Source organism: Coregonus lavaretus (assembly GCF_964263955.1).
Source record: "Coregonus lavaretus genome assembly, chromosome: 18".
NCBI lineage: Eukaryota > Metazoa > Chordata > Actinopteri > Salmoniformes > Salmonidae > Coregonus > Coregonus lavaretus.
This window is the reverse complement of record NC_140005.1, coordinates 40,516,330-40,533,994: the sequence shown is the minus strand read 5'-3', so window position 1 is coordinate 40,533,994 and position 17,665 is coordinate 40,516,330. Positions and strand designations below refer to the sequence as shown.

Here is a 17,665-nt window from a genome sequence, read left to right as displayed (position 1 = left end):
CAAATATTACACTGTGTATTTATTATGGAGCCTTTTTGTCATATGAAAGTGTAAGTTCACCTGTCAAATACTGTAGATTATTTGATATGTCCCTTGCTAGGATAGAAAGGGGGACCTATAACCTAATATGTTTTAATGTGTATATTTTATTGCTTCATAGAAAGCTATCAGATTGACTTGATGTAGTTTGTTGAAGTAACTAAGAAATCATATACTCTTTCTCATTAAACTTTTGACATTTTTGACATTAAACTCCCATTTTGACAGGATCATGATCAAATAATCATAATGTCTGCATCTGAAATGGCACCCTATTCCATATATAGTGCACTACTTTTGACCAGAGCCCTTTGCGATGCATTTGCGATGCACCTCTTGATTAATTTAGCCGTTGCCCCTACAGGATCACGTTTTGTCACCTGCCCTTCCAGAGTAAATGGCTGTACATCGGAACAGAGAAAGGAAACATCCACATCGTCAACATTGAGTCCTTCACACTCTCAGGCTACGTTATCATGTGGAACAAAGCCATCGAACTGTGAGTCTGTCTGTCTGTATTATGCTGTTATCTGCTTGGGTTTCTATGTCCCAAATGGCACCCTATTCCCTATGGGCTCTGGTAAAAAATAGTGCACTATACAGGAAATAAGGTGCCATTTGGGACACACCCTATGTGTAAGTCTGTCAAAGACGGTGTTTATTCTTTCGCGCCATTTCTGCAGTGTTTTGTACTTAGACCAGGGATTTTCAACCAAGGGTCCGCGGCCCCTAGGTACTGCAGCGGGACCACAAAAATATATATACATTAAAAAAAGTGGAAAATATACAGTACCAGTCAAAAGTTTGGACACACCTACTCATTCAAGGGTTTTTCTTTATTTTTACAGTTTTTTACATTGTAGAATAATAGTGAAGATATCAAAACTATGAAATAACATGTGTAAATATTTGTATGAACATAACAAGATTCAACAACTGAGACATAAACTGAACAAGTTCCACAGTCATTTGACTAACAGAAATGAAATAATGTGTCCCTGAACAAAGGGGGCGTCAAAATCAAAAGTAACAGTCAGTATCTGGTGTGGCCACCAGCTGCATTAAGTACTGCATTGCATCTCCTCCTCATGGACTGCACCAGATTTGCCAGTTCTTGCTGTGAGACGTTACCCCACTCTTCCACCAAGGCACCTGCAAGTTCCCAGACATTTCTGGGGGGGAATGGCCCTAGCCCTCACCCTCCAATCCAACAGTTCCCAGATGTGCTCAATAGGATTGAGATCCGGGCTCTTCGCTGGCCATGGCAGAACACTGACATTCCTGTCTTGCAGGCAATCACGCACAGAACGAGCAGTATGGCTGGTGGCATTGTTATGCTGGAGGGTCATGTCAGGAGGAGCCTGCAGGAAGGGTACCACATGAGGGAGGAGGATGTCTTCCCTGTAACGCACAGCGTTGAGATTGCCTGCAATGATAACAAGCTCAGTCCGATGATGCTGTGACACACCACCCCAGATCATGACGGACCCTCCACCTCCAAATTTATCCCGCTCCAGAGTACAGGCCTCGGTGTAACGCTCATTCCTTCGACGATAAACGCGAATCCAAACATCACCCCTGGTGAGACAAAACCGCGACTCGTCAGTGAAGAGCACTTTTTGCCAGTCCTGTCTGGTCCAGCGACGGTGGGTTTGTGCCCATAGGCGACGTTGTTGCCGGTGATGTCTGGTGAGGACCTGCCTTATAACAGGCCTACAAGCCCTCAGTCCAGCCTCTCTCAGCCTATTGCGGACAGTCTGAGCACTGATGGAGGGATTGTGCGTTCCTGGTGTATCTCGGGCAGTTGTTGTTGCCATCCTGTACCTGTCCCGCAGGTATGATGTTCGGATGTACCAATCCTGTGCAGATGTTGTTACACGTGGTCTGCCACTGCGAGGACGATCAGCTGTCCGTCCTGTCTCCCTGTAGCACTGTCTTAGGCATCTCACAGTACGGACATTGCAATTTATTGCCCTGGCCACATCTGCAGTCCTCATGCCTCTTTGCAGCATGCCTAAGGCATGTTCACGCAGATGAGCAGGGGCCCTGGGCATCTTTCTTTTGGTGTTTTTCAGAGTCAGTAGAAAGGCCTCTTTAGTGTCCTAAGTTTTCATAACTGTGACCGTAATTGCCTACCGTCTGTAAGCTGTGTCTTAATGACCGTTCCACAGGTGCACGTTCATTCATTGTTTATGGTTCATTGAACAAGCATGGAAAACAGTGTTTAAACCCTTTACAATGAAGATCTGTGAAGTTATTTGGAATTTTACGAATTCTCTTTGCTGAGTTTAGTAACCAAAAAGTGTTAAACAAATCAAAATATATTTTATATTTTAGATTCTTTAATTAGCCACCCTTTGCCTTGATGACAGCTTTGCACACTCTTGGCATTCTCTCAACCAGCTTCACCTGGAATGCCTTTCCAACAGTCTTGAAGGAGTTCCCACATATGCTGAGCACTTGTTGGCTGCTTTTCCTTCACTCTGCCATCCGACTCATCCCAAACCATCTCAATTGGGTTGAGGTAGGGGGATTGTGGAGGCCAGGTCATCTGATGCAGCACTCCATCACTTTCCTTCTTGGTCAAATATCCCTTACACAGCCTGGAGGTGTTTTGGGTCATTGTCGTGTTGAAAAACAAATGATAGTCCCACTAAGCCCAAACCAGATGGGATGGCGTATCGCTGCAGAATGCTGTTGTAGCCATGTTGGTTAAGTGTGCCTTGAATTCTAAATAAATCACAGACGGTGTCACCAGCAAAGCACCCCCACACCATAACACCTCCTCCTCCATGCTTTGCGGTGCGAACTACGCATGTGGAGATCATCTGTTCATCCACACAAATTTCCACCGGTCTAATGTCCATTGCTCGTGTTTCTTGGCGCTAGCAGGTCTCTTCTTATTATTGGTGTCCTTTAGTAGTGGTTTCTTTGCAGCAATTCAACAATGAAGGCCTGATTCACACAGTCCCCTCTGAACAGTTGATGTTGAGATGTATCTGACTTGACCTCTATGAAGCATTTATTTGTGCTGCAATTTCTGAGGCTGGTAACTCTAATGAACTGATCCTCTGCAGCAGAGGTAACTCTGGGTCTTCCATTCCTGTGGCGGTCCTCATGAGAGCCAGTTTCATCATAGCGCTTGATGGTTTTTGCGACTGCACTTGAAGAAACTTTCAAAGTTCTTGAAATGTTCCGTATTGACTGACCTTCATGTCTTAAAGTAATGGACTGTCGTTTCTCTTTGCTTATTTGAGCTGTTCTTGCCATAATATGGACTTGGTATTTTACCAAATAGGGCTATCATCTGTATACCCCCCCCCCTACCTTGTCACAACACAACGAATAGGCTCAAACGCATTAAGGCGGCACACCTGTTAATTGAAATGCATTCCAGGTGACTACCTCATGAAGCTGGTTGAGAGAATGCCAAGAGTGTGCAAAGTTGTCATCAAGGCAAAGGGTGGCTATTTGAAGTATCTCAAATATAAAATCTGTTTTGATTTGTTTAACACTTATTTGGTTACTATATGATTCCATATGTGTTATTTCATAATTTTGATGTCTTCACTATTATTCTACAATGTAGAAAGTAGTAAAAAAATTAAGAAAAACCCTTGAATGAGTAGGTGTTCTAAAACTTTTGACCGGTAGTGTACGTACAGTAGAAACGAGGAGAATATCTTTCTAATGATGTGAACTGTATTTTTCAACTCCTAATATTGAGCAAATTACACTCTTTGGAGCCAACTACACTCACTGGAGTATCTGACATAGGCTTTGAAAAAGTACCCGCAAATAGGCTACCAGTGCGGCAAGTTCTTGACTTGGACGTACATTTTTGCCAACACAAGGCTAACCTTTGTTTAACCAGCTAAACAGATGCTCTTAGCGAAAATGTGTTTGTAGTTACCTTTCTAGCTCATAGGCTATGTTAGAGTTTACACGTCCTCTTTCAAAATAATGAAAAAATATCTACCAAATCTCCAAAAGGACTAATTCGAGGCAGAAAGGAGTTGGAGCACTCAACAAAAAAAGCATAGAATAATTTAATAACATTGTTCAGGATGAGTACAGTTTCGTACTGATGTTTCGGCGTCAAGCTGACATGTTCTTCAGTGTCAACATCAGTCACCTGTACTCATCCTGAACAATGGATAAAAGTGAGCTAAAATAATTTATTCTCATCCTTTTTTCTTGAGTGCTCCAACTCCTTTCTGCCTCGAATTGCCCTTTTGGAAGTTTTTCTTGGTAAGCCCTTTTCATGATTTTTGTCATTGTTGTCGAGCACCCCTCCTTTCCTTTGTTTGGTGAGGTGTGAAGGCCCACCTGAACTCTTATCTTCCAAATCTATTCATTTTAAAATGTTGATTACTTCTCCTTGCCATTATCATTCACCTAATGATAAGACAAGATGTGAGAATTTGTAATATTTTTTGCTAACGTATGATGGGGGTCTCTGGGTCGCCGGTTTGCCTTGGAGGGGGTCCCTGGGCAAAAAAAAGTTGAAGACCCCTGACTTAGACTGTTAATTTCCGTGACAGCTGGGGAAGTTGGAATGTAAACCAGGAAGTTAATGAGATAGTGTTACATTCATCGTTTGAATCAAACAGACCGTAGAAGCCAAGAATGTTAGGAGTGAGGCTGTTCCCTCAATCTCCCCTTGTTCCTCCTTAGTTCCTCCAAGTCACACCCTGGGCCTGTGGTTCACATCAGTGATAATCCTATGGACGAGGGAAAGGTAGGAACTTTCCAAAGAACATTAATTTATTCATTTCCAAACTTCAAAACATTACTGATTATTTACAACCTGCAACTAAAAATCTAATTCTCAAAATGGAAAATAATTATGTTTTTTGTGTTCTTTTGGCAGATTTTGATTGGATTTGAATGTGGGACTGTTGTGTTGTGGGACCTGAAATGCAAAAAAGCTGACTACCGCTACAATTATGATGAGGTAAGGCATCTTTCTGTGGCTGTTGGTTCCTGTGGGAACTGACTGGGGAGAGGGGGAGTGCCATTTTAAATATGAAATACACAGTGAACAATGTTGTTCATGATTTGTCGTACTACAGTATCAGTAAAAGTTTGGACACACCTTCTGTATACCCCCCCTACCTTGTCACAACACAACTGATTGGCTCAAACGCATTAAGAAGGAAAGAAATTCCACAAATTAACTTTTAAGAAGGTACACCTGTTAATTGAAATGCATTCCAGGTGACTACCTCATGAAGCTGGTAGAGAGAATGCCAAGAGTGTGCAAAGCTGTCATCAAGGCAAAGGGTGGCTACTTTGAAGAATCTCAAATATAAAATATATTTTCATTTGTTTAACACCTTTTTGGTTACTACATGATTCCATATGTGTTATTTCATAGTTTTGATGTCTAAACTATTATTCTACAATGTAGAAAGTAGTAAAAAAATAAAGAAAAACCCTGGAATGAGTAGGTGTGTCCAAACTTTTGACTGGGACTGTACATTATTGATCTTCATTGCTTAAATTTGTATTGGGGCTTTATGTTGATGCTCAATTCAACATGTTTATTGGAAAGTACCAATGGATTTGTAAGAAATTCATATTTTTGTGGATTCCGACTGATTATGTAACAGTATTTTGGAAAAATAATCTCATTTTCTGAAGGTCTTGAAATCCACAACATGCTGTTATTATTTCCCTCAAAGTTAATTTCCTGATATACTATGAAGCAGCCACTCAATATACACTGTCTTTATTCCTCTCTCCTCTTCTCCTCCAGGCTATCCACTCAGTAGCCTGGCACCATGAGGGCAAACAGTTCACCTGCAGCCACTCAGATGGAACTCTGACCACATGGAACGTACGCGTCCCTGCCAAGCCTACAATCACCATCACACCACACGGTACGTTCTGTTGTACACGCAGACATAACACCAAGGGTCTCAATGCACCTTAGGAAAAAAATGATGGATGGAAACAGCACAACATAGGGAAGCCGATGTGAGTAAGACCTTTAAACAGGTTAACGTTCACAAGGCCGCAGGGCCAGACAGATTACCAGGACGCATACTCCGAGCATGTGCTGACCAGCCAGCAAGTGTCTTCACTGACATTTTCAACCTCTTTCTGACCCAGTCTGTAATATCTACATGTTTCAAGCAGACCACCATAGTTCCTGTGCCCAAGAACGCCAGGGTAACCTGCCTAAATGACTTCCGCCCCGTAGCACTCACATTTGTAGCCATGAAATGCTTTGAAAGGCTGGTCATGGCTCACATCAACACCATCATCCCAGAAACCCTGGACCCACTCCTATTCGCATACCGCCCCAATAGATCCACAGATGACGCAATCTCAATTGCACTGCACACTGCCCTTTTCCACCGGGACAAAGGAACACCTACGTGAGGATGCTGTTCGTTGACTACAGCTCAGCGTTCAACACCATAGTGCCCTCCAAGCTCATCACTAAGCTAAGGACCCTGGGACTGAACACCTCCCTCTGCAACTGGATCCTGGACTTCCTGACGGGCCGCCCCCAGGTGATGAGGGTAGGCAACAACATATCCACCACGCTGACCCTCAACACGGGGGCCCCTCAGGGCTGTGTGCTCAGTCCCCTCCTGTACTCCCTGTTCACCCACGACTGTGTGGCCACCAACGACTCCAGCACCATAATTAAGTTTGCCGACGACGGCCAATAGGGAGAAGGTCAGAGACCTAGCAGTGTGGTGCCAGGACAACAACCTCTCCCTCAACGTGAGCAAGAAAAAGGAGCTGATCGTGGGCTACAGGAAAAGGAGGGCCGAGCACGCTCCCATTCACATCGACGGAGCTGTAGAGGAGCGGATCGAGAGCTTCAAGTTCCTTCGTGTCCACACCAACACAGTTGTGAAGAGGGCACGATAACGCCTATTCCCCCTCAGGAGGCTGAAAAGATTTGGCATGGGACCTCAGATCCTCAAGAAACTCTACAGCTGCACCATCGAGAGCATCCTGACTGGTTGCGTCACTGCTTGGTATGGCAACTGCTCGGCATCCGATCGCAAGGCACTATAGAGGGTAGTGCGTATGGCTCAGTACGTCACAGGGACCGTGCTTCCTGCCATCCAGGACCTCTATACCAGGCGGTGTCAGAGGAAGGCCCTAAAAATTGTTGACTCCAGCTACCCAAGTCATAGACTGTTCTCTCTGCTACTGCATGGCAAGCGGTACCGGAGCGCCAAGTCTGGGACCAAAAGGCTCCTTAACAGCTTCTACCCCCCAAGCCATAAGGCTGCTGAACAGTAAATCAAATGGCTACCTGGACTATTTGTATTGACCCCCTTATTTTATTATTATCTATTATTATTTTTTGCACAGGCTCGACGTACACTCACTGGACTCTAACCACACACTCACACATACTACGCTGACACTCCAACACACAAACACACACACACACACACACACACACACACAAAACACACACACATGCATATTGACGGCACACAGACACACATACACACACACACACACACATTCTCTGTTTATTATCTATGCATAGTCACTTTACCCCTACCTGCATGTACATATTACCTCAATTACTTTGACTAACCCGTACCCCTGCACATTGACTCGGTACCGGTACCCCCTGTATATAGCCTTGTGAATGTTATTTTGTGTTACTATTTTTCCTTTAGTTTAGTTTATTTAGCAACTTTTTCTTACTTACTTTTTTAAACTTTGGAATGTTGGTTAAGGGCTTGTAAGTAAGCATTTCACGGTAAGGTTGTATTCCTGTTGTAATTCAGCGCATGTGACAAATAAAATTTGATTTGAGCACGCCCAAAGGAGTCAGATGATAGACTATAGGTACAATATGTTCATGTGCATTTAAATGCATGTGTTTACTAGTTGTATTAATCTGTGTGCAGAAAATCACGTTTTTTGTGTGCAAAATTCCCTCTCAGGTAAGGAGCCCAAGGATGGAAAGAAGCCAGAACCATGCAAACCTATCCTCAAAGTGGAGTACAAAACGACAAGAGCTGGGTGAGTGGTTGGTTGTCCTAATAAACAATAATAAATAAAGGCTATTCCAGGGACCCACTCATGGTGCCATCTGGGGGCCTGTCCTGCGACATGCCTGACCATAATATTGGTCTCGTTTTATTTATTTAATTTACTTGTTTATTATCTAGGGACGCCTTCATGGTCATGTCTGGAGGCCTGTCCTATGACACAGGGTGCAGGAGAGCCTGTTTGACGGTGATGCATGGGAAGAGTACTGCCGTCCTGGAGATGGACTATCCCATCGTAGACTTCCTCACGCTCTGCGAAACACCTTATCCTAATGGTGAGTTACAGTTTGATACTTTGGAAGCAAATAGCTGTAAAAATTCATTTTTGAAATTGAAATTGGATATTGATACATTTTGAGAGCCACCGTGCCTTCAGAAAGTATTCATAACCGTTGACTTATTCCACATTTTGTTGTTACAGCCTGAAATCAAAATGGATTAAATATATTTTTTTTCTCACCCATCTACACACAATACCCCATAATGACAGTGAAAACATGTTTGTATAATTTTTTGCAAATTTATTGAAAATGAAATACAGAAATATATAATTTTACATAGGTATTCACACCCCTGAGTCCATACTTTGTAGAAGCACCTTTGGCAGCTATTACAGCTGTGAGTCTTTAAGAGCTTTCCACACCTGGATTGTGCAACATTTGTCCATTATTCTTTTCAAAATTATTCAAGCTGTGTCAAATTGGTTGCTGATCATTGCTGGACAACCATTTTCAGGTCTTGCCATATATTTTCAAGTAGATTTAAGTCAAAACTGTAATTACTCCACTCAGGAACATTCACTTTCTTCTTTGTAATCAACTACAGTGTGGATTTAGCCTTGTGTTTTAGGTTATTGTCCTGCTGAAAGGTGAATTCATCTCCCAGTGTCTGGTGGAATGCTAGGATTTTGCCAGTGCTTAGCTCCATTTTGTTTATTTTTTATCCTGAAATACACCCCAGTCCATTACAAACATACCCATAACATGGTGCAGCCACCACTATGCTTGAAAATATGAGGAGAGGTACTCAGTAATGTGTTGTATTGGATTTGCCCCAAACATAACACTTTTTATTCTGGACTAAAAGTTAATTGTTTTGCCACATTTTTTGCAGTATTACTTTAGTGCCTTGTTGCAAACAGGATGCATGTTTTGGAATATTTTTCTTCTGTACAGGCTTCCTTCTTTTCACTCAGTCAATTAGGTTAGTATTGTGGAGTAACTTTAATGTTGTTGATCCAGCCTCAGTTTTCTCCTATCACAGCCGTTAGACTATGTAACTGTTTTAAAGTCACTATTGGCCTCATAGTGAAATCCCTGAGCGGTTTCCTTCCTCTCCGGCAACTGAGTTATGAAGGACGCCTGTATCTTTGTAGTGACTTCACCATGCTCAAAGGGATATTCAATGTCTTTTATTTTTTTATTTTTTTTACCTATCTACCAATAGGTGCCCTTCTTTGCGAGGCATTGGAAAAGCTCCCTCATCTTTGAATTGATTTGAATTTGTGTTTGAAATTCACTGCTCGACTTAGGGACCTTACAGATAATTGTATGTGGGGTACAGAGATGAGGTAGTCATTCAAAGGTAATGTTAAACACTATTATTGCACAAACAATGAGTCCATGCAACTTATTATGTGACTTGTTAAGCACGTTTTTACTCCTGAACTTATTTAGGCTTGCCATAACAAAGGGGTTGAATACTTATTGACTCAAGACATTTCAGCTTTTCATTTTTAATTAATTATTAAAAAATGTAAACAACAAAATGTGGGAAAAGTCAAGGGGTGTGAGTAATTTATGAAAGCACCGAATATACTTCAATATATAACACTGTCATTAGGATTTCTTTATAAAGACTTTGCTGTCGTTTTCTAATGGTTTAACTCTTTTTAACATGTTTTACCTTTTTTTCTGCTTCCTCACAGATTTCCAGGAACCTTATGCTGTAGTTGTCCTTTTGGAAAAGGATTTAGTTGTCATCGACCTTAGACAAATTGGGTGAGTCTTGTAGTTACAGTAGGCTACTGTGTGCTTACTTGCATGTTTACTTATGGTGGCACGATACATGGAACGATGGTCTGCTGTTTGCAAACTTCACATATAGTAGGGGGGAGGGGTTGGAATGAAAGCAGAAGACAAGTTTCCATTGGACATCCAAGTACATTGGACACTAAAGTAATCTTCTTCTAAGTCCTAGTGTCTTACAACCACAGCTTTTTCCCTTTTGATTGACAGATACCCAATATTTGAGAACCCGTACCCTCTGTCGATCCACGAGTCTCCAGTGACGTGCGTAGAGTATTTTGCCGACTGCCCTCCTGAACTCATACCTGCACTTTACTCTGTGGGCTCCCGGCAAAAAAGACAGGGTTACAGTAAGAAGGTAATGTATCCCACTTTAAAATAAAACTGTTATAAAATAGTTATATATTTGAATATGGCTTTATCCCACTTAAGAAATGTGTTATGTGCTTACAATTTTTTTAAAATATTGGAATAGGGCTTTGACTGTATCTGTGGTCACAAGGGTATATTTGTGTAGTAAATGCCTTTTTTGTATTTCCAGGAATGGCCAATAAGTGGTGGTAACTGGGGCCAAGGCACACTGAGCTACCCTGAGATCATCGTCACTGGGTGAGTACCTAACGAACACATGAAGGCTGAAACGTAGTTCTTTATACGTTTATGTGCACAACGCTTACCTAACATAAACTGTATTTCGATGATGTATTTACAATATGTATATACAAACAAAACTGTTCCAATTTTCCTTCTTTGCAATGAACAGACATGCTGATGGATCAATCAAGTTTTGGGATGCTTCTGCAAGTGAGTGTTGTTTCATTTGATTCCTTCGATATATAATTGGCTGAAATAAGAATACCACAATGGTTCGTCCCTTTTGTAAAGCAATGGAATTAATTTGTGTACAATATGTAGACCCAATGATACCTGTAGGTCATTTCTCATAGTTCGTTATAAAATCCCCCTTCCTTTGTCCTAGTAATGCTCCAAGTACTGTACAAGCTGAAGACCGCTAAGGTGTTTGAGAAGGCTCTAAAGGGTGGTAAGGAGGAGAAGCCAAGCACAGAGATAGTGGATGAGGATCCCTTCGCCATCCAGACCATGTCGTTGTGCCCAGAGAGCAGGATGCTGTGTGTGGCTGGAGTCTCTGCCCACGTCATCATCTATAGGTTCAGCAAACAGGAAATAACCACTGAGGTGGTACAGGTAACTGTAGCAATCAGTTTCTCAATATTATACCAATGCCGCGTTTTGAATATACAGTGGCATGTGAAAGTATTCACCCCCCTTGATATTCTTCCTAATTTGTTGCCTTACAACCTGGAATTAAAATGGATTGTTGGGGGATTTGTATCATTTGATTTACACAACATGCCTCCACTTTGAAGATGCAAAATCTTTTTTCTTGTGAAACAAACAAGAAATAAGACAAAAAAACAGAACTTGAGCGTGCATAACTATTCACCCCCCCAAAGTCAATACTTTGTAGAGCCACCTTTTGCAGCAATTACAGCTGCAAGTCTCTTGGGGTATGTCTCTAATAAGCTTGACACATCCAGCCACTGGGATTTTTTCCCATTCTTCAAGGCAAAACTGCTCCAGCTCCTTCAAGTTGGATGGGTTCCGCTGGTGTACAGCAATCTTTAAGTCATACCACAGATTCTCAATTGGATTGAGGTCTGGGCTTTGACTAGGCCATTCCAAGACATTTAAATGTTTCCCCTTAAAACACTCGAGTGTTGCTTTAGCAGTATGCTTAGGGTCATTGTCCTGCTGGAAGGTGAACCTCCGTCCCAGTCTCAAATCTCTGGAAGACTGAAACAGATTTCCCTCAAGAATTTCCCTGTATTTAGCGCCTTCCATCATTCCTTCAATTCTGACCAGTTTCCCAGTCCCTGCCGATGAAAAACATCCCCACAGCATGATGCTGCCACCACCATGCTTCACTGTGGGGATGGTGTTCTCGGGGTGATGAGAGGTGTTGGGTTTGCGCCAGACATAGCGTTTTCCTTGATGGCCAAAAAGCTCAATCTTAGACTCATCTGACCAGAGTATCTTCTTCCATATGTTTGGGGAGTCTCCCACATGCCTTTTGGCGAACACCAAACGTGTTCGCTTATTTTTTTCTTTATGCAATGGCTTTTTTCTGGCCACTCTTCCGTAAAGCCCAGCTCTGTGGAGTGTACGTCTTAAAGTTGTCCTATGGACAGATACTCCAATCTCCGCTGTGGAGCTTTGCAGCTCCTTCATGGTTAACTTTGGTCTCTTTGTTGCTTCTCTGATTAATGCCCTCCTTGCCTGGTCCATGAGTTTTGGTGGGCGGCCCTTTCTTGGCAGGTTTGTTGTGGTGCCATATTCTTTCCCTTTTTGAATAATGGATTTAATGGTGCTCCGTGGGATGTTCAAAGTTTCAGATATTTTTTTATAACCCAACCCTGATCTGTACTTCTCCACAACTTTGTCCCTGACCTGTTTGGAGAACTCCTTGGTCTTCATGGTGCCTCTTGCTTGGTGGTGCCCCTTGCTTAGTGGTGTTGTAGACTCTGGGGCCTTTCAGAACAGGCGTATATATACTGAGATCATGTGACAGATCATGTGACACTTAGATTGTACACAGGTGGACTTTATTTAACTAATTATGTGATTTCTGAAGGTAATTGGTTGCACCAGATCTTATTTAGGGGCTTCATAGCAAAGGGGGTGAATACATATGCACGCACTACTTTTCCGTTATTAATTTTTTAGAATTCTTTTAAACAAGTTCTTTTTTGCATTTCACTTCACCAATTTTGACTATTTTGTGTATGTCCATTACATGAAATCCAAATAAAAATAAATTTAAATTACAGGTTGTAATGCAACAAAATAGGAAAAACGCCAAGGGGGATGAATACTTTTGCAAGGCACTGTAGGTACTGTATACAGGCCCGGCGCCACGAGGGTGCAAAAGGGGGCAATGTCCCCTTAGTTGGAATATTGTGCCACCTCAGTTTTGTATCCCTTTTCTGTCCCACAATCTGCCCCCTCCGTCATTCCCAACCGATTTGTTGTGTATGCTTCATTCATGCAACTCCCTTGCACGCATCATACGTACGTCATACACATTTTACAGTTTGAAAAAAACTTCACAGTAGAAGTGCGGGTCAATTTCACCGTTTAGGTTTACTTTCAAAGTTACGTACTACGAAAAAAAAACGCGCAGCTGGATGGAATTATGCTAATGTTAACAGTTAGGTAGGTAGCTGATAGTATGATGGATATTAGAAAGTGCCTTCGCCAGGGCACAATGGCAGCATCTGATCAAAGCGGCGGGGAGGGGGAGAAGCCTGCCACAGAGGCCAAGGCCGCCGAGCCCAGCAGCAAAGGCACCTGCGCAACCGTCTTGCAGCCTGGTGACATAGGAGGTAACCAACCCAAGGAGGGGCCTGCAGCCGCCAAGACCGAACCTAGCAGCAGTACCGCCAGTATATTACAAGCACCGACGCCTCCGTTAGTGCCTGACGACCTCGGGGATGAGGGGAGAAAACAGGCATTTTGTAGCGCGTGGTTCAAAGGCAGAGAGTGACTGGAATATTCCTGCAAGGCAGATGCAGTTTGATGAGTTATGGGAGAAATACAAGCACACGGACACCCCCGCTCAAAGCAAACGGCAAAGAGTAGTGAGTAGTAATCTGAAACAATATGTGGTCGAAACAACAATGGGCCAGCAAGAAGAGGATAATGAGAGGGAGTGCCAAATACTGTTTTTCAGCACTCCGCCGGGCCTGACTGTATATCAGGATGTGTGGGTTGTATTACAGGGATGTGTTTTTTTACATGACTAATCTGGAATTCCTGCTTTTCTGACATCATCCTCTAGTCATAAAATCGTGAACTTTACCTATTTCCAAAACCAATATTTCCCTCTGATTTTCCATGTCTCCTGCTATTAGAGTTCATGTTTATGACTAGATATTATCATTAGGGCCCTGTGTTTTGGGCATTGTCACATGACCTGGATTTTAACCTTTATTTAAAGGTTTTTCATCTTACTTTCCCCTTTTCTTTTTATGGTCCAGCACCATCCTCAGACAATTGCTTTCATTTTTGGTGTAATTCTCATTTGTAAAGGTTCAACTCTAGGTCATGTGACATGATAATCCAAAACACAGGGCCCTAATTATAACTGTAAATAGCTCTGGATAAGAGTGTCTGCTAAATTACTAAAATAAAAAAAAATGTAACATTTGTTGTCTGTCTCAGCTGTTGGAGGTGCGTATGCAGTGTGAGCTGAATGATGTGGATTCTCCAGACCCTGCAGGAGAGCATCCTCCCACCCCATCTACCCCAGTACCCCCCTCCTCCTCCTGCCCAACCCAGGAGGGAGACCTCCCTGAGACCCAGCCCTCCACCACCGATGACGGGCCCCGGGATAATGTACCATGCCTCAAGTACGAACCAAACAGTTCATGTTCTTTTCCTGCCTGGCATTGACATTTCAATTGTAGACTCCAAAACTCCAATATAGTGTTTTATTACAAAAAGTACCATCCATGAAGATAATATAATAAGTAGGCTATTTGTATATAAGATTAATGCAGATACAAATGCATGTGAATAATAGATGGTAGTGTAGATGTGTATCTAGGTACACTACAGTATGTACCTTTCACACCGCATGTCGTCTAATCCTGATGTGTTGTTTCCCTGCAGGGTCCGGAGCACCCCTCTGAAGCAGTCTCCGGGTTACCAGGTGGAGCTGGTCATTCAGCTGGTCTGGGTTAGTGGGGAGCCGCCTCAGCAGATCACCAGCCTGGATGTCAACTCCTCATACGGACTGTAAGTCTACGTCTGTCTGCCTGCCTGTCTGTCTGTCAGCACGAACCACTGCACTCTTGATGGTCAAGATGTACATTAGACACATCACCTGCAGTTGTATTCATGCAGAGATCATACACAAAGGGAATATACTGTAACTGCATCAAAGGCTTTATTGGTTGCCTTAGGGCACACGTGTCAAACTCATTCCACGGAGGGCAGAGTGTCTGCGGGTTTTCACTCCTCCCTTGTACTTGATTGATGAATTAAGGTCACTAATTAGTAAGGAACTGCCCTCACCTGGTTGTCTTAATTGAAAGGAAAAAACTAAAACCTGCAGACACTAGGCCCTCCATGGAATGAGTTTGACACCCCTGCCTTAGGGGCTGAAAACCTTTGTGTTGTTTATAAAACTGCAGATGAGTTCAGTAAGAAATGATAGCATAATCTTTTCCCTCAGTGTGGTGTTTGGCAACAGCAACGGTCTGGCTATAGTGGACTACCTTCAGAAGACCCTCCTCCTGAACATGGGCACATCAGAGCTGTACAGTCCCTCAGACCCCTACCAGAGACCGTCTCGGTCGCCTCGCAAGACACGACAGCCATCTGGGGGTGAGGGGTTCCCTGAACTCTTTCTGATCTTAATGTTGAGTAGGCTAAGGCATGTATGTTCCCAGAAATGAGAAAGGGAGTATTTTGCACAGAAAGTAGAATCAGAAAGACTACCATATCTTCCTTTTGCGATTGTTTTGTGTGTTTTTTTTTCTTGCAGCAGGGGATAATCACTTAAGTATGTTCCCTAGAGCCCCCACTTGATGGCGTCATGAAAGGGATTAGTATAGTAATGTGATGTCAAGTGAGTTGTAGTCCGGACTGAAAGGTATTGATAGTCAAAGCCAGGGGATCGAATGACAACACAGCTACTGTATATACAGTGAGGTCCAAAAGTATTGGGACATTGACCATTTTTGTTGTTGTTTTGGCTCTGTTCTCCAGTACTTTGGATTTGAAATGACACAATGACTGAGGTTAAAGGCCCTGTGCAATCAAAAATAGATTTTCCTGTGTTTTAAATAAGGTTAGAATAATATTGTGAAAATGATAATGTCCTTTTAGTGTAAGAGCTGTTTGAAAAGGCCGCCTGAAATTTCAGCCTGTTTTGGTGGGATGGAATTTTGGCCTGCCTGGTGACATCACCATAATCAGAATGAGTTCCAAACCTCTCTGCCAATAACAGCTAGTTTTCCCCTCCCCACTCAAACCACTCCCAGACATTCCTAGCAAAATTCTTGCTTGAGAAATTGCTCTTTGCTAAGAAGTTATTTTTGTTCGTTTTTGACCATTTTAATGGAAAACAATCACAGAGCCCTTAAAGTGCAGACTGCCAGATTTTAATTTGAGGGTATTTTCATCCATATCGGGTGAACCGTTTAGAAATTACAGCACTTTCTGTATATAGTCCCCCAATTTTAGAGGACCAAAAATATTGGGACAAATTGACTTATGTATATTAACGTGCTGTAGTCAAAAGTTTAGTATTTGGTCCTATATTCCTAGCACGCAATGACTACATCAAGCTTGTGACTCTACAAACTTGTTCGATGCATTTGTAGTTTGTTTTGGTAGTGTTTCAGATTATTTGGTGCCCAATGAAAATTAACGGTAAATAATGCGTTGTCAATTTATTGTAAATAAGAATAGAATTTTGTTTCTGAAGACTTTTACATTAATGTGGATGCTAGTTTGTAGAGTCACAAGTTTGATGAAGTCATTGCATGCTAGGAATATTGGACCAAGTACTACACTTTTGACTACTTTAATACCCATATAAGTGAATTTGTCCCAATACTTTTGGTTCCCTAGAATGGGCTGGCTATGTACAAAAAGTGCTGTAACTTCTAAACGGTTCACCCGATATGGATGAAAATACCCTCAACTTAAAGTTACAGTCCGCACTTTAACCTCATAGTCATTGTATCATTTCAATTCCAAAGTGCTGGAGTACAGAAACAAAACATGTGTCACTGTTCAAATACTTTTGGGCCTGTCTGTCTATGACTCTTAAAGCCAGTCACCGAGCTGGCTAGAGGTGCAGGCCTCACACACTGTTCAGTGGCTCAGTAGAAACCCAGAGAAACATGCTCATCATGAGTGGGCTCTGCCCGTGCCACGTAGGTACTGCAGGGGGTCCGCGGACAGAAAAAAAAAAAAAAAAAATGTACATTCCATTTTTTAAATTACTAACAACAACAGATTCAACTAATTCTGGCCAAGGGATTCGTGGAGTAAGTTTATAGGGCGTAATGCAATACAATGTAATAATATTAAAGGTGCTATATGTAATATTTTTTCCATTGTAATTTCAGAAAATGTCTACATTAATAGTGTAATGATAGTGTTTAACAATATTTTTTCCCCAAAGTTTTATTGGGCACACACAAAATTGCATTTAATGGTGCAGCCTTCTTATTGGTCAACAAAAGATGCACCATCTCTATTCCACACCATGAGAGTCTTGAGAAAACAAGTGTTGATCAGTCGTGGAACTAAAAGTGCTGAAAACATCTTGGCTTCCTATTTAAAAAGAAGATGGAGAATAAGCTATGAAAGAAAATACTGCCATTTTGGGGCAGTTACTAGTGCAAAAATTATATTGTGATATTGTCAAAAGAGATCAGAGATAATTACAGACCCCTGTAAAAATCTGAAGGACCCAAAAGGGCCACTAGATGTCTTGTGATACCAACATTTTAAGATACC

General features: G+C 42.2%; 1 protein-coding gene across 2 annotated transcripts in view; it reads left to right on the top strand.

Moving 5' to 3' along the window:
- The window catches only part of stxbp5b (syntaxin binding protein 5b (tomosyn)), a 49,612-nt gene that overhangs the window by 13,651 nt on the left and 18,296 nt on the right, over positions 1–17,665 (top strand). For both annotated transcript variants that reach the window (XM_084182536.1, XM_084182537.1), the window contains exons 5-18: positions 404–538; positions 4,717–4,780; positions 4,913–4,996; positions 5,801–5,924; positions 7,974–8,052; positions 8,202–8,356; positions 10,009–10,081; positions 10,319–10,466; positions 10,650–10,717; positions 10,872–10,912; positions 11,088–11,314; positions 14,351–14,538; positions 14,801–14,926; positions 15,366–15,517. In XM_084182536.1, coding sequence (XP_084038662.1) covers positions 404–538; positions 4,717–4,780; positions 4,913–4,996; positions 5,801–5,924; positions 7,974–8,052; positions 8,202–8,356; positions 10,009–10,081; positions 10,319–10,466; positions 10,650–10,717; positions 10,872–10,912; positions 11,088–11,314; positions 14,351–14,538; positions 14,801–14,926; positions 15,366–15,517 — 1,664 coding nt within the window. The remainder of the gene's footprint in view (positions 1–403; positions 539–4,716; positions 4,781–4,912; positions 4,997–5,800; positions 5,925–7,973; positions 8,053–8,201; positions 8,357–10,008; positions 10,082–10,318; positions 10,467–10,649; positions 10,718–10,871; positions 10,913–11,087; positions 11,315–14,350; positions 14,539–14,800; positions 14,927–15,365; positions 15,518–17,665) is intronic.